The 19,033-nt window shown below is 47.8% G+C and overlaps 1 protein-coding gene across 2 annotated transcripts in view; it reads left to right on the forward strand.

The window, feature by feature from the left end:
- The first annotated feature begins 748 nt into the window (after nucleotides 1–748).
- FA2H (fatty acid 2-hydroxylase) overlaps nucleotides 749–19,033 on the forward strand; it is a 63,850-nt gene continuing 45,565 nt past the window's right edge. For both annotated transcript variants that reach the window (XM_003917174.3, XM_009196852.3), the window contains exon 1: nucleotides 749–1,090. In XM_003917174.3, coding sequence (XP_003917223.2) covers nucleotides 821–1,090 — 270 coding nt within the window. In that variant the 5' untranslated portion in view covers nucleotides 749–820. The remainder of the gene's footprint in view (nucleotides 1,091–19,033) is intronic.

The raw sequence follows: 19,033 nt of genomic DNA on the forward strand, positions 1-19,033 counted from the left end.
GACTACTACTTAGCCATTAAAAGGAACGAAATGATGTCTTTTGCAGCAACTTGCATGGAGCTGGAGGCCATTATTCTAAGTGAAGTGACTCAGGAATGGAAAACCAAACACTGTATGTTCTCACTCATAAGTAGGAACTAAGCTATGAGGACGCAAAGGCATACAGAGTGATATAATGGACCCTAGGGAGAATGGGAGGGGGTGTGAGACAAAAACAACAACAACAACTACACATTGGGTATAATGTACACTACTCGGGGGACAGGTGGACTAAAATCTCAGGATTCACAACTATACAATTCCTCCACGTAACCAAGAACCACTGGTAACCCAAAAGCTACTGACATTTTAAAAATGTTAAAAACAAAACAAACATTTGCACCCGAGGCGAGCACCTCATTCCTCTCGCTCTCTCGGGCACCTCCTGGAGCCAGAGGGTCTCACGCGGCCAGCTCCTCCCTGGAAGCAGTTGAAGTTATTCCAGCGGCGATCAGGCCACCGAAGACGTCCGCCCAGACAACCACCCGCGACGGGGAGACTCGCTCCGCCTGTGTCCGCCCGCCTTCCTCCCGCGCGGGACACACCTGGCGGGCGCGCCTTTCCCTGCCGGGGGCCACCTGGCGCGCAGCTCCCGGCGCCGGGCCCGCCCCTCGCGGCTCTGCCGGGGCTCCCTGCCGGCCAATGGGAGCACGGCATGCAAATGAGCAGGTGCGGTGGCGGCCCGCCCGGAACGGCCCCGGGGCTCCCGGGATGTTAGAGGCGCTCAGGGCGGCTGCAGAGCAGACGCCGGGCTGCGCGCTGGGAGCTGCGGTCTCCAGCCATGGCCCCCGCTCCGCCCCCCGCCGCCTCCTTCTCGCCTTCCGAGGTCCAGCGGCGCCTGGCGGCCGGCGCATGCTGGGTCCGCCGCGGGGCCCGCCTCTACGACCTCTCCAGCTTCGTGCGGCACCACCCGGGGGGCGAGCAGCTGCTGCGGGCCAGGGCGGGCCAGGACATCAGCGCCGACCTGGACGGGCCGCCGCACAGGCACTCGGCCAACGCGCGCCGCTGGTTGGAGCAGTACTACGTGGGAGAGCTGCGCGGGGAGCAGCAGGTACAGCCGGGCCGGGGCCCCCCACCCCAACCCAGGCCTCCCGCAGCCTTCCACTCCCGGGCGAGCCCCGTTCACCTGCCCTCTAGGAGGACCCAAGGTGACAGCCTCTGCCTCCCTTCCCTCGCTTCCCCTCTCTTCTTTCCAGGCAACAGGTCATTGTCGTCTCCCCCAACCCCTCCTTCCTCTCTCCAGGAACTTGCTGTTCCCTTCCACCCTTACCGCCTGGCCCGCCTCCGTGCCAGCTCTCCCATTTCCCCAACACCCCTCCTTCCAGAGTGTTCCTTCTGCAGCCCCTGCCCTCCGATAACCTGGATTCCCGTTTCTGGCCCCAGCCCTCCCACACACCCCGGCTTTCCTTCCTCTTCACTTACTGGCCTCTCCCTCTTTGCAACCACTCTCCGTTTCTGTTTGGATAATGGGCTCACCTGTTCCCACCTCCCCATCCCACCTCACTTCTGCTTCAAAGAGGCACAGATCAGTAGCTCTTCTCACTAGTTTGGGTTTCCTGGTGCCGCCCTAGCCTTGCACCAGGGCTCCCCTGGGTGGGTGGAGAAGCCTGGGCCATGTCTGGGGTGTACTGTGTCCTCCAACCTCTCAGACCTTCCCTTATATCATTGTCCTAAACACTGGCTTGGGAGTCCAAAAGAGTGAAATGAAAGGCATGAGCCAGTTTTGCCAAGGAGAAGGGACTAGCACTTTGAACCAGACTGTGTGCTGAGCTGCACGCTGCTGTGCAGTACCAGCTCCCGGTGATACTTAAGTCCGTAACTGAACCTGGGGCAGGTTTTGTTATTCCCATTTCAGGATATGGAATCTGAGGCTCAGGGAGGCTCTGATTAATGCGCCTAAGGTCAAATAGCTAAATAGTGGGAAAGCCACATGTATCTGACTCCAAAATCAATGCTGGCTCCATCCCAAAAATCTTCAGGTGGGGGAGACAGACCTAGTACACAGGATTCCAGGTAGGCTCAGGCCAGAAGCAAAGTGACTCTCCGGGTGTTCCCAGGCCTGGCTCTGGGACTGGTGACTATGGGGCCATCATGCCTAGATATACAGTAGTTTCCCCTTGTCCAAGGGGATACATTTCAAGACCCTCCGTGGATCCCTAAAACCACGGATAGTATCGAATCCTATATATGCTATGTTTTTCCCATATATACATACCTATGATAAAGTTAAATTTATAAATTAAGAATAGGAGAAATTAACACCAATAATAAAATGACAGTCATAACAATATGCTGTAATAAGAGCTATTTGAATGTGGTCCCTTTCTCTCAAAACATCTTATTGTACTGTACTGTGATGATGTAAGATGTAACATGAGGCAGGGCATGGTGACTGACATCTGTAATTCTAACACTTTGGGAGGCCGAGGTAAGAGGATCAGTTGAGCCCAGGAGTTCAAGACCAGCCTGGGCAACATAGGGAGACCCTGTTCTACAAAAAATACCAAAATTAGCCGAGTGTGGTGGCATGCGCCTATAATTCTAGCTACTTGGGAGGCTAAGGTGGTAGGATCACCTGAGAGGTGGAGGCTGCAGTGAGCCATGATCGTGCCACTGCACTCCAGCCTGAGCAACAGAATAAGACCCCACCTCAAAAAAAAAAAAAGATGATAAGATGCCTACATGATGGGTTGGAGTGAGGTAAATGACAGGTATGGTGATGTGGCATTGGCTACTATTGAAAACTAATTTAAAACTTATAAATTATTTCTGGAATTTTCCATTTAGTTCTGTTTTTGTGCCCAGGTTGACCGTGGGTTACTGAAACCATGGAAAGTGAAACCATGGATAAGGGGGACTCCTGAAAACCAACAGTTGTCCCCTGCTTCTAGCTCTTGCTTTCAAGATGAGCCCAGCAACTATTCTTAGATCTTTGGTTGAAAGGACTTAACACCCACTGTTTCAGGTGGCTTTTCATTGGGCCATCCTGCCTAATTTCGCCATCATTTATTCAGTCATGTAACTGGTTCCCTAGTGGGTTGACAGCACTGTGCTCGGTGTGGGGAGATATCAATGAACAAAATCAATTCGGTTCCTGTCTTCGTGCAGCTAATGGGAGGGAGAGGGAACACACAGATCACATGATAGTTGCTTAGTTAATGGTCTATCAGAGTATGGATCTAGAGGGGAGGAACATAGAGAGAGCCTTCTTGAGAAAGTCACATTGACACTGAGAGCTGACTGATAGGCTGGGCTTAACCAGGTGATGTGTAGCAGGAAGAATATTTTAGACAAAGGGGACAGCATGTGTGAAGGCTCTGGCGGGAAGAGCTTGACATAGTAAAAGATTGGAAATAAAACCAATGTGGCCAGAGGCTGATGGGCAAGGACAGAGATGTGGAGGGGAGGCCAAAAGTCAACCAGGCCACATCACACAGGGCTTCGTAGGCTGTGGTCAGGATTTGGGACTTGACTCTAACAAAAATGGGAAGCCAGGTGAGCCTGGGAGGTGGAGGTTGCAGTGAGCCAAGATCGCGCCACTGCACTTCAGCCTGGGCGACAGAGCAAGACTCCATCTCAGGAAAAAAAAAAAAAAAAAAAAAGGAAGCCAGGGAAGAGGTTCAGGCAGGGTTCGTGGTCAGATTTGCATCTTTGGAAGAGGACCCTGGTTGCAGTGTCAAGGGGGAACGGAGAGAGCCTAAGTGGGTGTGAGGAGATCGGGCAGGACGCTCCGGCATGGCTGCCACTGCAGTGGCTGTGACCACGGCGAGAAGGGGGATGAAGATGGGAGAGTCTCTAGACAATATGCTGGGACAGCATTCTGTGGTGAGAGCCCAGTTTAATCTTAGAAGTTGGTGTTTGGTGTCAGGTTGTGCTGAAGGGTTTAGAAGAAGATATAAGAAAAACTGAATGCAGGAGGCCGAGCGTGGTGGCTCCCACCTGTAATCCCAGGAATTTGGGAGGGTGAGGTGGGCAGATCACTTGAGGTCAGGGGTTTGAGACCAGCCTGGCCAACATGGTGAAACCCTCTCTCTACTAAAAATACTAAAAATTAGCTGGGTGTGGTAGTGCGCTGGGCGTGGTGGTGCACTCTCAGCTACTTGGGAGGCTGAGGCAGGTGGATCACTTGAAGTCGGGAGTTCAAGATCTGCTTGGACAACATGGTAAAATCTTCCCTCTGCTAAAAATACAAAAAACTAGCTGGGTGTGGTGGTGCACGCCTGTAATCCCAGCTGCTCGGGAGGCTGAGGTAGGAGAACTGTTTGAACCCGGGAGGTAGAGGTTGCAGTGAGCCGAGATCGCACTACTGTATTCCAGCCTGGGCGACAGAGTGAGACTTTGTCACAAAAAAAGAAAAAGAAGAAAAGAGAAAGAAAAAGGAAAGGAAAGGAAAAAGAAAAGAAAAACTGAGTGCAGGAAATAAGAGAGGTTGAGACTGACAGGTTTGCGGTGGCTCATGGGGCCCGCCCTGTGTTGTCACTGTATCCTCTGGACAGGAGGCTTAGGGTGTGGCTCGTCCTCCCAACACCATCCTGAGTATTCTTACAGCCACCCCTGGCCAGCTGCCCTGGATGGCCCCACCTCCCGGCTCTGCTAACCGCCTAGCACCATGGTTTGCCTTGTCTGCCCCTCAGAGAGGGGCCCAGGGACCCAGTCTCACACTGCTTCTGACCTGCATGCTCATCTGTTAGCTAAGATTCCCAGTGCGGGCCATGCTGCAGACATCCTTATTTCTGGGCCCCAACCTGAGCATGTGGAACAAAACTCAAAACAACGCACCTGCAGACACATGGCCCAAACTTAACAATGGTCACACTAGCCCAGCACTCCACTGGGCTGCCAGCTTCTGCCTTCAGAGTTCTAAGAACTAGTACAGGGTTTCTCAATTTCTTTAAATTGAGAAAGAGGAAGACTTGGCACAGTGGCTCATGCCCATAATCCTAGCACTTTGGGAGGCCGAGGTGGGTGGATCACTTGAGCCCAGGAGTTCGAGACCAGCCTGGGCAACATGGTGAAACCCGGTCTCTATAAAAAATTAGCTGGGTGTGGTGGCTTGTGCCTGCAGTCCCAGCTACTCAGGAGACTGAGGTGGGAGGATCACTGGAGCCCAGGAGGCGGAAGTTGCAGTGAGTCAGATCACACCACTGTACTCCAGCCTAGGTGACAGAGCAAGACCCTGTCTCAAAAAAAAAAAAAAAGAAAAAAAACTTGTGGGAGAGGTTGTCAAAGGAGAAATCTGGGGGTGGGATATCCTTTCAAAGAGATGCCTGGATGGAGACACTTTCTGTTCTCCCTAGCTAAGCCCTTCTAGCAAGCCCCAAGCTGCCTTTTGCACTTCCCATCTCTCCTGCTGGACCAGGGATGCTGACACCCTTGTGGGTAGAGCCCTCTGTCTCTGGAGGAGCAGGAGGATTTTGCTGGGGAAGGGGAGTGCCATGAACCAACTCTGTTGTTTGGGGCTCGTTTCTGAATGGTGCCCCTCCGAGGGGCCTGTCCTGCTGGTTTAGCCCTTGGATGGGAGCATCCTGGCCCTTCTTCCAGGGAGAAGACCTGGTCCCGTTTGTTCCCCCTGCACCTAACTTTGCTGCACCCTCTCTGTGTACACACATTCATGCTCACGTGAAGGCACATTCACAAAACAAGTCCAACTTGTTTGAGCCACCATGCTGTCTGCCACAGCCTTGGACATGGGGAAGCCAAGGTGCCCACCTTGAGCAAGTGACAGAGCCATGGCTGAGCAGGGAAGGTCCTCGGGGCAGTGGGGTCAAGAGCCTCACCCCAAGCTCAGGCAACAGCAGTGCTCTTCCAGCTGCAGCCACATGTTAGCAGAGTATGAAGTCCACTTATTGAGCGTGGCTGGGATTTTTCGCAAAATAGACAAGAAAAGGACTTTAGATCTAAATCTCCTTCCCAGGCTATATTACCGTGTTTCCCAGACTCTGGGCATCCATGACTCACCACCCCAGGTATTTTTCCCTCCAATTTGGTGTATTATACTCTGGTTACTCTTCAGATTGTATGTCTTTCGCCTTTTACCAACTTGGTGTACCACTTGAACTATCATATTTAATATTTATCTTTAAATTGACCCACTTTATTTTCCCACGTACTCATGCTTGGCGATAATAACAGTAAGATCAAAGGTTTTACATGCACTTTAAAGGGAATGGGGGCCAGGCATGGTGGCTCATGCCTGTAATCCCAGCACTTTGGGAGGCTGAGGTGGGCGGGTCGCCAGAGCCCAGGAGTTCGAGACCAGCCTGGGCAACATGGTGAAAAACTATCTCTACAAGAAAAAATTACAAAAATTAGCCGGGCATGGTGGCATGCACCTGTGGTCCCAGCCACTTGGGAGGCTGAGGTGAGAGGATCACCTGAGCCTGGGAAGTTAAGCCTGCAATAAGCTGTGATCACGCCACTGCACTCCAGCCTCAGTGACAGGAGACCCCTTCTCAATAAATAAATAAAGTGAATATGGAACTGGGGTTTTTCCTGAGCCCCAAGCCTGCCACCCAGAGGGATGATAACTGCCAGAAGGTGGCTCATACTCCCCCATGCCCCGCCAATCCTGGAGAGGTCCTCCCGTGGGCAGATATCTGACTATGCCAGCTGACCATGCCCTGTGCTTGCGAAGCCACCGGAGGAAAGCAAACCTGACTCCTCAGCCACTAGTGTTGGGGTAACCTTGATATCTGAAGGCCTCGATGCCATGTTTGAATCCCACAGGGTTTGTCTCTGTCTCAACGTGGCTGAGAAGTCCACAGATTCAACCACACATGGGTCTGTAAGACTTTGGGCTCTGGCCATTCAGAGCTTCAGGGCTCGAATAATTAAATAGGGAGGGACAATAAGGAGGAGATCTAAGTGCAGGAAGACTTGGGTTTCCCACCCTACCCAGGTCCGGGAACATCTTGAGCTCAGCCCATCTTGGAAAGCCGGTCTGATAAAAACTGATGCTTGGGGAATTTGCTGAACTGCCGCCACCTTCTGAGAAGAGTACAGCTGAGAAGTCAACTTACTGAAGGGGTTGAGATCGCTTGGCCTCTAAGGGGGCATCCCAGGGGAGCCTGCCTGACCAATTAACGGTCACTGCCCTCCACCACCTGCCGGGACTTCTACACTCTGGCCTGCTGTGGTGCCAGGCGAGTCTCACCTGGAGGACGAAACTAGGGCCAGCAGGTGGGGCATCCAGGGCCCAGGTCACTACACTTCCATGGCCACCCCAGGGTCAGCACAGGCTCCAGGAGTGCTCTCTGGTGTCACCCCACAATTCAGTGAAGAAAGAGGCTTCCAGACCCAGAATTGGGAAGAAGGTCAAAAATTAGGATTCTCTGGAGGAAATAAAAAGAAACAAACAGGAATCCTAGAAATACATGAGAATAATTGTCTTTGGAAGTATTCCCAGGAAGTAACCCGAACTGATGCTTTGGCAACAGCATTCATCATCTTCACTTATTTTTTTTTCTTATGACACACACTCCTCATTGGTCCCTATGTAGTCTTCATTTATTTAGACAGGTGATAAGCACCCCATGCGCTCTGAAACCCACCACACCACGGAAACAGCCCTTGGCGTTACCAGGACCTTCGCCTTCCTCCACCCGGTGGTCAGTGCTCACCTTATCTTACATGGCCTGGCAGCAACTGGTGACACCACTGATCACCCCTCCTCCACCCCAGTACACTTTCTTCACCTGGCTGCTGGATGCTATACCCTTTTGGTTTTCCACCTGAATTCATTTTTTATTGCTTCTCTGACAAATTACCACAAACTCGGTGACTTAAAGCAACACACATTTACTCTCTTACAGTTCCAAAGTAAAAAATGAGTCTGCAGGGAAGTATTCCTTCTGGAGGCTCTAGGGGAAATTCTTTTTTCCTGCCTTTTCCAGTTACTGGAGTCTGCCTGCATTCCTTGGCTCATGGCCCAGCCAGCAATCTCATCATGCTGGCCTCTGCCTCTGTCACTGCGTCTCCTCCTACGACTGACGCTCTTGAATCCATCTTCCACTTAGAAGTACACTCGGGATCACACTGAACCCACCTAGATGATCCAGGATAATCTCCTCATCTCTAGATCCTTCACTTAATGACATCTGCAAAGTCCCTTTTGAAAAGTCAGGTAGCATATTCACAGACTGTGCCTCCCACCCCACCCAGACCCCAGTTGTGACTTCTCATTCTCTATTGTTAGTTTCTCTCACTTCCCATTTCCCAGAAAAGTGCACAAAGCTTGAACATACAGCTCAGGGATTTTTTTTTTTTTTTTTTTTTTTTTTGAGTCTCCCTCTGTCACCAGGCTGGAGTGCAACGGCACAATCTCAGCTCACTGCAACCTTCGCCTCCCAGGTTCAAGGGATTCTCCTGCCTCAGCCTCCCAAGCAGCTGGGATCACAGGCATGCGCCACCACGCCCAGCTAATTTTTGTATTTTTAGTAGAGATGGGGTTTCACCATGTTGGCCAGGATGGTCTCGATCTCCTGACCTCATGATTTGACTGCCTCGGACTCCCAAAGTGCTGAGATTACAGGTGTGAGCCACCGTGCCCGGCCAATTTTTTTTTTTTTAACCTATGTAAACATCTCTGTTGCCACCATCCAGATAAAGACCTAGAACTCTTCCAGCACCTAGCACAGGCTCCTGCGTCCTTCCAGGCAACAGCGCCTCCCAGAGGCAGCCACTGTTCTAATCTCTATCACCCTGGGACAGTTTTGTGAATCCCTCATCTTTATATGGGAATTGTGCACTCTGTTGATGGCCGCTTTCACTCGGTATTGTGTCTGGGGTATTATTGATGTTTTTCTTACTCTTAACAGTAACCGTTTCCATTGCCTACTCTGTCCTAGAGAATCCATAGGCAGAGGGAGAAAATGGGGAGTAACTGGAGCAAGAAGAGCCAATGACTTAGACCACCTGTTAATCTTCAGGAGCCCCCGCTTAGTCTTCCTTCTGGAACATTTCCCCCACTACTGCCCTACTTTGGCTACAGCCTCTTTACACTCACTATTGCGTTACACTTACTGTCAGTCTCTTGGGCAGGTCTTCCTCTGTTCCCCATTGTCTCTGAACCTTTCTAAAGAGAGCTTGATCATGTTACGGCAGTGCTCCTACGTATTCAATGGCTCCCTATTGCCATATCCTTTAAGTCCAGCTTGAATGCTCTTTCTTCCACAGAGATTCTCCTTACCTCCTCACCTATATCTGTTTTTTTCCCCTTCAAATAGCTCTTTACCTGAACCTATCTTACAGCATTCATAATTTTTTTTTTTTTTTTTTTTTTTGAGACAAAGTCTTGCTGTGTTCCCTAGGCCCCAGGCTGGAGTGCAGTGGCATGATCTCAGCTCACGGCAATCCTGCCTCCCAGGTTCAAGTGATTCTCCTGCCTCAGCATCCTGAGTAGCTGGGATTACAGGTGCCCACCACCATGCCCGGCTAATTTTTGTATTTTTAGTAGACACAGGGTTTCACCATGTTGGCCAGGCTGGTCTTGAACTCCTGACCTCACGTGCCTTGGCCTCCCAAAGTATTGGGTGTGCGCCACCGCACCCGGCAGATAACATTCTTTCTTATTTAACGTATTTTCACTATGGCTCTTGTCTTCCCTATTATTTTGTCTACTAATCTGTAAACTCCCCAAGGACTGGACTTGTCTAATTCATCTGGATTTCTCTAACACACACAGGCACACTGGTACATACCAACAGGTAGTAATAAATATTTGAATGGTCTGGGTATGGGCTCATACCTGTAATCCCAGCACTTTGGGAGGCCAAGGCAGAAGGAAAGCTTGAGACCAGGAGTTCAAGGCCAGCCTGGGCAATATAGTGAGACTCTATGTCTACAAAAAAACTTTATAACATAACCAGGCATGGTCGTGTACCTATAGTCCCAGCTACTTGGGAGGCTACAATGGGGGGATTGCTTGAGCCCAGGAGGTCAAGGCTTCAGTGAGCCATGATCACACCATTGTACTCCAGTCTGGGCAGCAGAGTGAGACTCTGTCTCAAAAAATGACTGAATGAATAAATAAATGTTTGAATAAGTGAATGAATGAGTTGCTTGGAAAACTGAGGTATATGCATAATTGAAAAGGAAATATTAGCATATGCAAGACACTTTAAGAATGAAACACAGCTAGGCGCGGTGGCTTATGCCTGTAATCCCAGCACTTTGGGAGGCCAAGGCGGGCGGATCAACTGAGGTCAGGAGTTCGAGACCAGCCTAGTCAACATGGTGAAACCCTGTGTCTACTAAAAACACAAAAATTAGCCAGATGTCGTGGTGCGTGACTATAATCCCAGCTACTCGGGAGGCTGAGGCAGGAGAATCGCTTGAACCTGGGAGGTAGAGGTTGCTGTGAGCCAAGATCATGTCATTGCACTCCAGCCTGGGGGACTTGATCCCCAAAAAAAAAAAAAAAAAATTGAATGAAAGATTAAGAAAAATCTCTCTTCTGTGTCTTGTTAGCTAAAGGGTTGGGAGTTGATGGGAAGGACAGAGAACCATCAAGCAAGTCACTCATTTGTCCTCGGTTCTTTGCAGCCAGAGACAGTTAGCAAAACCTGTCTGTTAGCAGGCTCTTGCAGTCCACGCGTCCCCTGAGTCTCCTTCAAGGGTTAGAAGTGAAGTTAACTATAGAAAATCTCCATCGAGACCCACATTGCTTTCAGGGTTGTGACCCCCCAGTCTCCATGTAGCTATAAGTACCTGGGTGACACTCATAGGCATGTCCCAGGTTGCCTGGGTTTCTAGTCCTGTTTACTCTTTCCGGTGTGTTTTCATGCAACATTCTCTAAAGCACATAGACTCAGAACAGTGGTTCTCCATCTTCTCTAACTGCTCCTATTCTTCTTTTTTTTTTTTTTTTAACTTCTAAGTTCAGCGATACATGTGCAGGTTTGTTAAATAGGTAAACTCATGTCATGGGGGTTTGTAGTACAGATTATTTTGTCACCCGGGTGTTAGGCCTAGTACCCATTACTTATTTTTCCTGCTCCTCTCCCTCCTCCCACCCTCCATCCTCAGGTGGAGGCCTCAGGTATCTGTTGTTTCCTTCTTTGTGTCCATAAGTTCTCATCATTTAGCTCCCACTTATAAATGAGAACATGTGGTATTTGGTTTTCTGTTCCTGCCTTAGTTTGTTAAGGATAATGGCTTCCAGCTCCATCCATATTCCCTCAAGGGGCATGATCCCATTCTTTTTTATGGCTGCATAGTATTCCATGGTATATATGCACCACATTTTCTTTATCCAGTCTACCATTGATGGACATTTGGATTGATTCCATGTCTTTGCTATTGTGAACAGTGCTGCAATGAACATACACGTACATGTGTCTTTATGATGGATCGACTTATATTCCTTTGGGTATATACCCAGTAACTGGATTGCTGGGTCACATGGTATTTGTAAGAGGGGCAGAAGACTCTAATGACCTGCTCTTTCTCTCTGACGGAAAAAGAGCTCAGCCATAACAAAAATCGAGAACAACAAACTTGATGCTAGCAACACTCATAAAGCTTATAACTGGGAAATATGAACCTCAAACTCAGTACTTTATATTGTGAAGCACTGTCCCCAAAACACTATTATCCAAATAACTTCAGTTTCTTACCTTGATGGTACATTGCAAAGTATTTAAATAGCAATACCAGATAAGCAAATTTGAGGGTGGCGGGATTTGCTTTAACGTATTTGAAATCTGTTGCATACAAAGCATTTTTAAAGTCCTGTTAGAGTAAAGCTAGTAGCCACCAATTTCATTCATACAAGTATGTCATTACATACTTAGAGTGAACCATGCAACCTACAATAAACTTGGTTGAAAATTACCTAAGTAAATTAGTTATAATTTCTCCTTTAAGAGGGAGAGTAGAATTCTAGTTCTCTACATTCTTTTATGCCCAGTAGAACCTTTCCAATGTTGCTTAGCATTGAACGATGTTCAGATTACCTAATGAGAAATGGAATCAGAGTTTTTAGGGATCTCTAGAAATGGCTAGTTTTCGTTTATAAATTTCAGGCTGGGCACGGTGGCTCACACCTGTAATCGCAGCACTTTGGGAGGCCGAGGCAGGCAGATGGCTTGAGGCCAGGAGTTCAAGAACCGCCTGGCCAACACAGTGAGACCTCGTCTCTACTAAAAATACAAAAACTAGCCGGGTGTGGTGGTGCATGCCTATAATCCCAGCTACTCAGGAGGCTGAGATACGAGAATTACTTGAACCTGGGAGGCAGAGGTTGCAGTGAGCGGCGTTCACGCCACTGCACTCCAGCCTGGGGGACAGAATGAGACTCTGTCTCAAAAAAAAAAAAAAAAAAAAATCCAAATGTTAGTAACTCATAATAACCCACTTAGGTGCTCATAAGTAGCCCCTAGTCTTCTGTAATAATGAAAATCTATGAAATGGCATCATTTACTCACAAAGATCAAAGAAAGACCTCAAATTTTAAAGTCAGTTTGACGAAGGCCTGCACTTTGAGACTCTGCTGTGGGGCAATAAGGAGCACCTCACTGGACTGAATAAATTCAACTTCTATGATCCTGTGTTGCCCCCAAACAGGGAAAAGGACAGATGAGCTTGGTTTCATGGTTGCTTTCTCCTGTGCCAGGCAAAATCTTCTGGAACCAACCGTAATGGCTTATGCTGGTTGGAGACAAAGTGCTATAAAAAATTCAGTTGTTCCTTAGACCCAAGTAGAAGAGTCCTTGAATCCTAATAAAAAGTCACTTTTTTTTTTTTTTTTTGGAGAAGGAGTCTTGCTCTGTCACCCAGGCTGGAGTGCAGTGGCCGGATCTCAGCTCACTGCAAGCTCCTCCTCTCGGGTTCACGCCATTCTCCTGCCTCAGCCTCCCGAGTAGCTGGGACTACAGGCACCCGCCACTTCGCCCGGCTAGTTTTTTTTTTGTATTTTTTAGTAGAGACGGGGTTTCACCGTGTTAGCCAGGATGGTCTCGATCTCCTGACCTCGTGATCCGCCCGTCTCGGCCTCCCAAAGTGCTGGGATTACAGGCTTGAGCCACCGCGCCCGGCCCCCAAAAAGTCACTTTTTAAAGTTACTGTATTCTAGGCTGGGCGCAGTGACTCATGCCTGTAATCCCAGCACTTTCGGAGGCCGAGGTGGGCAGATCATGAGGTCAGGAGTTCAAGACCAGCCTGACCAACATGGTGAAACCCCATCTCTACTAAAAATACAAAAATTAGCTGAGCATAATGGTGTGCACCTGTAGTCCCAGCTACTCGGGAGGCTAAGGCAGGAAAATTGATTGAACCAGGGAGGCGGATGTTGCAGTGAGCCAAGATCATGCCACTACACTCCAGCCTGGGCAACAGAGCAAGACTGCATCTCAAAAAAAAAAAAAAAGAAGAAAAAGAAAAAAAGTTACTCTATTCTAAATGAAAACCAAAATTTCATAGACATAGGACAAGGGGTTGGGAGAGGGAAATTTATTATCTTTAAAAAAGAAACTGAAAAGGACTTAAAGATCACAGTGTTGCCCCGATTCTTAAGTTGAGCAAATAATGAGTCAAATCATGTTGGTTTTGTGCATCTGTGTGGTTTTTCCAACAAAATTGTATGGGCTGGGCATGGTGGCTCATGCCTGTAATCCCAGCACTTTGGAAGGCCAAGGTGGGCAGATCACTTGAGGTCAGGAATTCGAGACCAGCCTGGACAACATGGTGAAACCCCATCTCTACAAAAATACAAAAATTAGCCAGGTGTGGTGGCGCATGCCTATAGTCCCAGCTACTCGGGAGGCTGAGGCAGGAGAATTGCTTGAACCTGGGAGGTGGAGGTTGCAGTGAGCCAAGATCACGCCACTGCACTCCAACTTGGGTGACAGAGTGAGACCCTGTCTCAAAAAAAAAAAAAAAAATTGTGTGGAAGCACAATGTAACATGCCATAAACTCCAGTTTGAACATTCACAGCATACTCCTAAATGGGGCATCTTATTAACAAGGGTATTTAAGGGCTAAGGGTCTCTCTTCATCCTTTGACAAACAGGTCTATCTCTTTTGAAAGGCTTCTTCCTCCGTTCATTGCCTCTCTTTCGACACTGGCCTCCTTATTTGGCAATGGAGTTGGAGTCAAACAGTTCTCCATTGCTTTCAGTGACTTCATGAAGTTTTCTATTTTTTTTTTCTGCATGGATGTTTATCTTACTTTGCATTTTGTTACATTGCATATTGTTGGATGATAGCACCCTCTAACCATCAAAGAGAGAACACTTTGCCTAGATGGGCAGGGTAAAGTTGGGGGAGGAGGTGGTCAGTATTTGAGCAAGGGCCAAATTTATTGAACTCATAAATATTTATTGAACTCATAAATTTATTGACTAATAAAAATTTATTGAACTCATAAATTTATTGACTCATAAATATCTACATGATTTTTGCTGTCTTTTGCAACTTGAATCTTCAGGAACTCAGATAAAGAACACTTGGATAACGATGATCCCTGTAGAGCTAATGGTAACACACCTTAAGTGTATATAGTGATCTACATTGATCTACATTTTTCTTTTTTTTTTTGAGACGGAGTCTTGCTCTGTCGCCCAGGCTAGAGTGCAGCGCCATGATCTCGGGTCGCTGCAACCTCCGCCTCCCTGGTTCAAGTGATTCTCCTGTCTCAGCCTCCTGAGTAGCTGGGATTTCAGGTGTGTGCCACCATGCCTAATTTTTGTATTTTAAGTAGAGATGGGGTTTCGCCATGTTGACCAGGCTGGTCTCGAACTCCTGACCTCAGGTGATCCGCCCACCTTAGCCTCCCAAAGTGCTGGGATTACAGGCGTGAGCCACTGCACCTGGCCCTATCTACATTTTTCAAAATATTTTTCAATAGACTTTTTTCCCTTCCAACTTTTATTTTAACTTTAGGGGTACCTGTGCAGGATGTGCAGGTTTGTTACATAGGTAAACGTGTGCCACAGTGGTTTGCTGCCCAGATCATCCCATCACCTAGATGTTAAGCCCAGCATCCATTCTCTGTCTTTCCTGACGCTCTCCCTCCTCCCACCCCATCCCATAGATTTCTACTTGAACTCTTAAAGTGGGTGGAGTAGATGTAGGAAGCTGTAGTTCAGAGAGATCCTGCAATATGGGTCTCCAAGTGCCCAGTATTTTCAGTGCATACTCATTAGGGACAAATCTTAGTCATGAGATTAAGCTGAGGGGTACCAAATGCATTTCTTTCAGATCTAGGAGGGATGAGGTACCATCCAAGGTCCCCTCTGATCCTTCTGACTGGGCTGAAGTCAGGCCTCTGAAGACAGAAGGAGAAGGATCCTAAAGCTGAAGTTGTTTGCTTTCTAGACCTCATAGGTCTTCTAGGATGATGTGAGGCAATGCAAATACTCATGTGATAGGGATTTCCTGGGGGGAGCAGGCGTATCTTCCTCTGACGTGTCATTGACTCCCTGCCTGCTCAGTTACTGATTAATCTGCGGATCACTCCGGCTTCCTGCCAGCTGCCCTTTGATGGGGTGAGGGAGTGCAGGTCAAAGTGGGAGCTGGGATGGTGTGTTGGCTTCAAAAACTTTACCTGGCGTCACGGGCACTGAGGAAATGCTTGGTTGCTGCAGTTGTATCCCGAAGCCTTTAATTTAGACAATTTTAGCTTAGCCAGGCTAGAGAAATACTTCCTTTATGAGCAATAGGGCCTGTGAAAGACCCCAAATACATGGGAGACCTGAAATAATAATGATTTGTGGCTCCCAGCACGCTCCCTCGGGGGCCTGGTGTCCTGGAGGCTGGTCTGACTTGCCTGGAGGTCACTGGTGTGTGGCTTAGCTGTAGCGGCGGCGTAGGGGGTGTCCAGGGGAGTGGACAAGCAATTCTCCTGTCTTTTGCAATTTGAATCTTCAGGAACTCACATAAAGAACACTTGAATGACGACGATCCCTGTAGAGGGATTTCATCTGTTCCATCACACATGGAAGAGGAGTTGCTAGGTCAGGAAAGGAAGCTGCTAAGCTAAGGTTCTTGTCACTTTGTCCTTGCATGCCGGAGGAGGGGCTGTCCAGGATGAGGTAACTTTGTAGATCCTCACCTCCTTCCTAAAAACCTTGCCATGGGGTTGCAATGTGCCATGTTCATCAGTGCTCCAGCAGACACCAGGAGAGGAAGAGGGACCCCTAGGAGGTGGCTGCTGCTGCTTCTTTCCAAGATGCAAGTCCTGTCCGGGTGAAATAGGGCAGTTCCCAGTCGAGGCCCTGGCTGCACTGCCAGACCATAGCCCATAGGCAGGCAGAGCCTCAGGCCAGCACCGCGCCTTCCAGCCAGCATGGCTGTGACTGCCTAAGCAGCCCAGGACTGCGGTTACCTCTGGAGTGTCTTGCTGGCAGAGGTGGCCTTCCCGGGGAAAGTGAGGGAATTTTAAATGTTCCTTCTATCTAGGTTTCTCTTGTTTAGAAAACATGGAAGTACATGTGGGTGACACAGGTGAGCTCATCAAACACGTTTAAGAAGAGTCTTTAGTAGGAAGAATGGAAAAAGGAGTGGGAAACTCTTACTTCCTCCACCACTCTTGATCTCGCCCACAAAGGTGAGTTCGCCTTGCACCCTCTGTGGGTTGGAGCTGATCCCAGCCAATTAGCCGATGACATGTTGCTCCCTCATTGCCAGAAAAAGCCCATCTCAGCAGTAAGACCTGGGGCCCTCCACATCAGACCTTCTCTACAGCAGTGGCTGGTCTGACTTGGGAAAAGGGAGGAAGATAGATGTGTCATGAATGAAACGTGTGTAGTATGTTGGTGCGCATTTAAAGACATTAAAGACTGACATTGAAGTTCCCTTTTAGAAATAAATGAATCCTGGAGTTCTAATTGCTGGTCCCACCTAAGTATCTTCTCTGTCAGGATAAAAGTATGAAGAATGTCCCAGACTAGATGTCATGAGTCTAGACCCGTGTTAAGGGAGAACCTGCCAGGTACAACAGAGTGGGACGTGACCTGATAAGGCAGGGGACCAAGGTGACTCATGAACTTTAGTGCAGAGCCAGGCAGCCATGATGAGAGCAGAGTTTGTAGGCAGCTACCTGGCTTTGAGCCTTGCATGCAGCCAAGATCTTAAGGCCTTCAGGAGGGCTCCCCTGGAATGTTCTAGATACAGGAAGCGGTACCTGCTGAAAGGGCTGGGAAGGAGCTTTTTCCTGGACTGTTTCAAATCCACTGTGTCCTAGACACTTGCATTTTTTAAAATTATTTTTTAATATTTTGTAGAGATGGGGATCTTGCTCTGTGGCCCAGGCTAGTCTCGAGCTGCTGGCCTCAAGTGATCCACACACCTCAGCCTCCCAAAGTGCTGGGATTACAGGCATGAGCCATCGTGCCTGGCCTGGAAACTCTCATTCTAATCAACATTAATTAATACTCACTAATGGCATTTCATTAGGATAGACGTCAAAGATTTATCACATTCTGCAGTGTTCTGTTTGTTCAGGGGATGGATAGCATATTTGATTAAAATTAGACTGTAGATTTTTTCTATTGTAATAATTACGTATTAATATAGTTCATAAAAATTTAAATAGTTAAGAGGAATATGCGAAAAAGAATTGTTTCTGGCCGGGCTCGGTGGCTCACGCCTGTAATCCCAGCACTTTGGGAGGCCAAGGCAGGCGGATCACGAGGTCAGGAGTTCGAGACCAGTCTGGCCAACATAGTGAAACCCTGTCTTTACTAAAAATACAAAAAATTAGCCGGGTGTGGTTTGTGTGCTTATAATCCCAGCTACTCAGGAGGCTGAGGCAGGAGAATTGGTTGAACCCAGAAGGCTGAGGTTGCAGTGAGCCAAGATCGCACCATTGCACTTCAGCCCAGGTGATGGTTCAAGACTTCGTCTCAAAAAAATAAAAGAATTGTTTCCCTCTTGCTCTAGTCCCTCTATAAATACCCTCATTTTTTGTGTACTCTCACAGAGACTCTACAGATATATATATACACACACACATATATTCTACCCATATACATATATATATGTATACACACACACACACACACATATTTATTTATTCATTTATTTTTTTAAAAACAGGCTCTCACTCTATCACCCAGACTGGAGTACAGTGGTGCTATCTCGGCTCACTGCAGCCTTGAACTCCCGGGCTCAGGTGATCCTCCCACCTTAGCCTCCCAAATAGCTAGGACTGTAGCATGTGCCTGTAGGCACATGCCACCACTCCCAGCTAATCTTTGTATTTTTTTTTTTGTAAAGACAGAGTTTTGCCATGTTGCCCAGGCTGGTCTCAAACTCCTGGGCTGAAATGATCCACCCACTTCAGCCTCCCAAAGTGACAGGATTACAGGTGTATGCCACCATGCCCAGCCATGCATATATTATTCTTTTTATTTCTCACATAAAGGAATCGTGTGACACAGACTGCTTGACAACTTGCTGTCTTTTTCACCCAATGACATATTTTGTACCTCTTTCCATATCAGCAATATAGGTTTACTCCATTTTTTTTAACAGCTGTTCCTATTGATGCTTTTTCCTGTTACAGCAGTGCCACAAGAAGCATCCTTACATAATCACTTTGCATATATATGCAAATCAACCATAATACAGAGTCCTGGATTTGGATTTTCTGGATCCAAATAATACACATCTTATATTTTAATAGATAGTGCCAAATTGCCCCCAAAACAGTTGTACCAATTTTAACTCCCTCCAAAAACGTGTGAGAATGCCTCTCCACACTTTTACAAATTCTGTGTGTTAGTATTTTTAATCATCTTCAATGGATGAAATAATTGCTCCCTGTTCAAATTCTTATTTATATGAAGGATAAGGGAGGTTCTGAGTCTTTCCACATGTTTGTAAACTTTTTCCTCGTTTTTAGCAAACTGCCTTTTCATGTCCTTTATCCATCTTTCTATTGATAGTTGTCTTGCTTCCCTGGAATTTTTTGGGGGGATGGGGTATAAGGAAAAAGATAGGTATTATTTTAGGTTTATATTTTTCCAAATTACCAGTTGTCCCAGTAGATTT

The sequence above is a fragment of the Papio anubis genome, chromosome 18 (assembly GCF_008728515.1).
Source record: "Papio anubis isolate 15944 chromosome 18, Panubis1.0, whole genome shotgun sequence".
NCBI lineage: Eukaryota > Metazoa > Chordata > Mammalia > Primates > Cercopithecidae > Papio > Papio anubis.